General features: G+C 46.9%; 1 protein-coding gene across 6 annotated transcripts in view; it reads left to right on the top strand.

Moving 5' to 3' along the window:
* TJP2 (tight junction protein 2) overlaps window positions 1-2,035 on the top strand; it is a 104,218-nt gene that overhangs the window by 94,714 nt on the left and 7,469 nt on the right. For all 6 annotated transcript variants that reach the window (XM_019517483.1, XM_019517484.1, XM_019517486.1 and 3 more), the window contains 2 exons: window positions 143-253; window positions 1,403-1,741. In XM_019517483.1, coding sequence (XP_019373028.1) covers window positions 143-253; window positions 1,403-1,741 — 450 coding nt within the window. The remainder of the gene's footprint in view (window positions 1-142; window positions 254-1,402; window positions 1,742-2,035) is intronic.

Genomic DNA, 2,035 nt, shown 5'->3' with positions numbered 1-2,035 from the left:
CCAGCTGGAGGAGGCTATATCAGCAATTGGATCAGTATTAGCCGATATGCCTCCTTAAATATTGGTATTGGCCAAAAAAATCTCTATCAGTGCACCCCTACTGAATATCCTTGTGTTAAACATGTTATTGTTATTTTCACAGAGTTTAAGAAAACCCAGCCCAGAACCAAGAGCTCAGATGAGAAAAGCTGGTAGCAGAGAAGTGCTTAGAGATCCCAGCCCACCTCCAGCATTCAAGCCTGAGCCACCAAAGGTAACATGGTTAAATCAAACTGAAGGGAAAGCTCATCTTTCTAGTGAATCCATAGTGCCATGCATTATGAGCCATGCTGCTTCACATGGGCCAGATGAGTGGGGTGGGGCCAGTCCCTGGGGTAGATTGAGCCCCGTGCAGCAGGATCAGGCTCTGGAGCCTGGCACCATCCCCTCCTGGTCTCATGCTCTAGGACTGGTCCCCAGGTTTGGTGCTGCCCCCTCCTGCCTCTGTGCACCAGGACTGGTCCTCAGGGGCCTGGTACTGCCACCCCAGTGTTCTGGGATTGGGTCTCAGGGGCCTGGCACTGCCTTTTCCCAGTTCCCCACACTGGGATTGGACCCTGAGGGCTCCTGGTCTAGCATGTAGGGTCCAGGGCTCCCCGTGGGGCTGGAAATTTGGCAGTGGGGGAGCAGTGCCACTTAAATCAGGATTGTTCAATTAGCAACCCATGGGCGACGTGACCCTTCGAGGGGTTAAATTGGATCCCCGAGGCTCCTGCCCAGCCGCCACTTTCTCCATTGCTCTGGATGCAGACAGTGGAGTGGCTATCCTTTTGGGTTTGGCAGTGGAGGTTGGGCTGTGTAGAAGCCTATGTGAAGGAAATGAAAAATCCCAGAGAGAGTGGGCATGTGCCCTATGTAACATTCTCATCCACAAAGTACAGAAAAACATCTTTGTCTTGATTCTTTCTTTCTTTCTTTCTTTCTTTCTTTCTTCCATCTATTTATAACTTCTATAAAGGATGAAATGGAACTGTCAGATTTTATTGTTTATTATAAAATTACTGTATTCACTCATGTACACACAAAGCTTTTCCCTCAAAATTAATTAAATCGTGTGTTTTTAAGCAAGGACGTTGTGGAATGGCTTCTGGGAGCTCTGCTCTCTTCCTAGCCATATCCAGAAGGGGCAGAGTCCTGTCATCAGTGCCCTCCCTTTCCTGGATGTGGCAGGCGTTCAACCATGTTGAGTACATGCTGCGTGGCAGATGAGATTCTGGAAAAAATAACTTCGTTCTCCCTCTTCCCCCCCCACCCCACTCTGCCTCCCCCAGATAAGAAATTTTTCCTTAAAGGAAAAATATTCCCCTGAAGAGACTGGATCTGCTGCTGCGTGTGGACTACATTGTGTTTTTAATTCTTGCAGGGCAAGGTGCAAAGCAGAGAAGATCCATATGACCTGCTCAGGAACTATGAGTCGAAGCCAAGTGTCTCTAGTATTGCCAGCAATGAGAGCTTAACTGTGTCAGCCAAAGCAGCACCTCCCCCAGTTTTGGCAAAACCTACCTTTGGGCGTCCCATCTTGAAAACCTCTCAGCCAGCAATTCCACCTGCAGAGGAGGAGGAGGAGGACAAAGTGGAGGAACCTGCAGATATAGAGAATGCTCCAAAATCTGTGCTGGGGAAAGTTAAAATATTTGAGCAGATGGATCACAAGGCAAGAAAGCAAAGAATACAAGAGCTGCAAGAGGCACAGAATGCCAGGGTATGAAAAACCTATTCCTTTCTCCCCACTTTCATCCTGTGATGATGCCCTCCAGGAGGTTGAATACACATTAGGACCCCAGTAGTGTTCCTTTCAACAAAGGGATTGCTGTCTCGGAACCAGAAAAATACCAAATTATATTCTAAAAATTGAACGTCTACAACTTTCATTAATTTGATTTCAAAAAATATTTTTGTCCTGATTTACGTGTGTTTGTGCAGTGTACATAGATGTGATTGCACACTAACTTAAAATTAAGTCTTACTCTTGTATATTGTGGGGGACATGGGGGGG

This window comes from Gavialis gangeticus, unplaced genomic scaffold (genome assembly GCF_001723915.1).
Source record: "Gavialis gangeticus isolate Ggan-Ray unplaced genomic scaffold, GavGan_comp1, whole genome shotgun sequence".
Taxonomy (NCBI): Eukaryota; Metazoa; Chordata; order Crocodylia; family Gavialidae; genus Gavialis; species Gavialis gangeticus.
The sequence above is the reverse complement of the archived record's forward strand: the minus strand, read 5'-3'. Positions and strand labels throughout refer to the sequence as shown.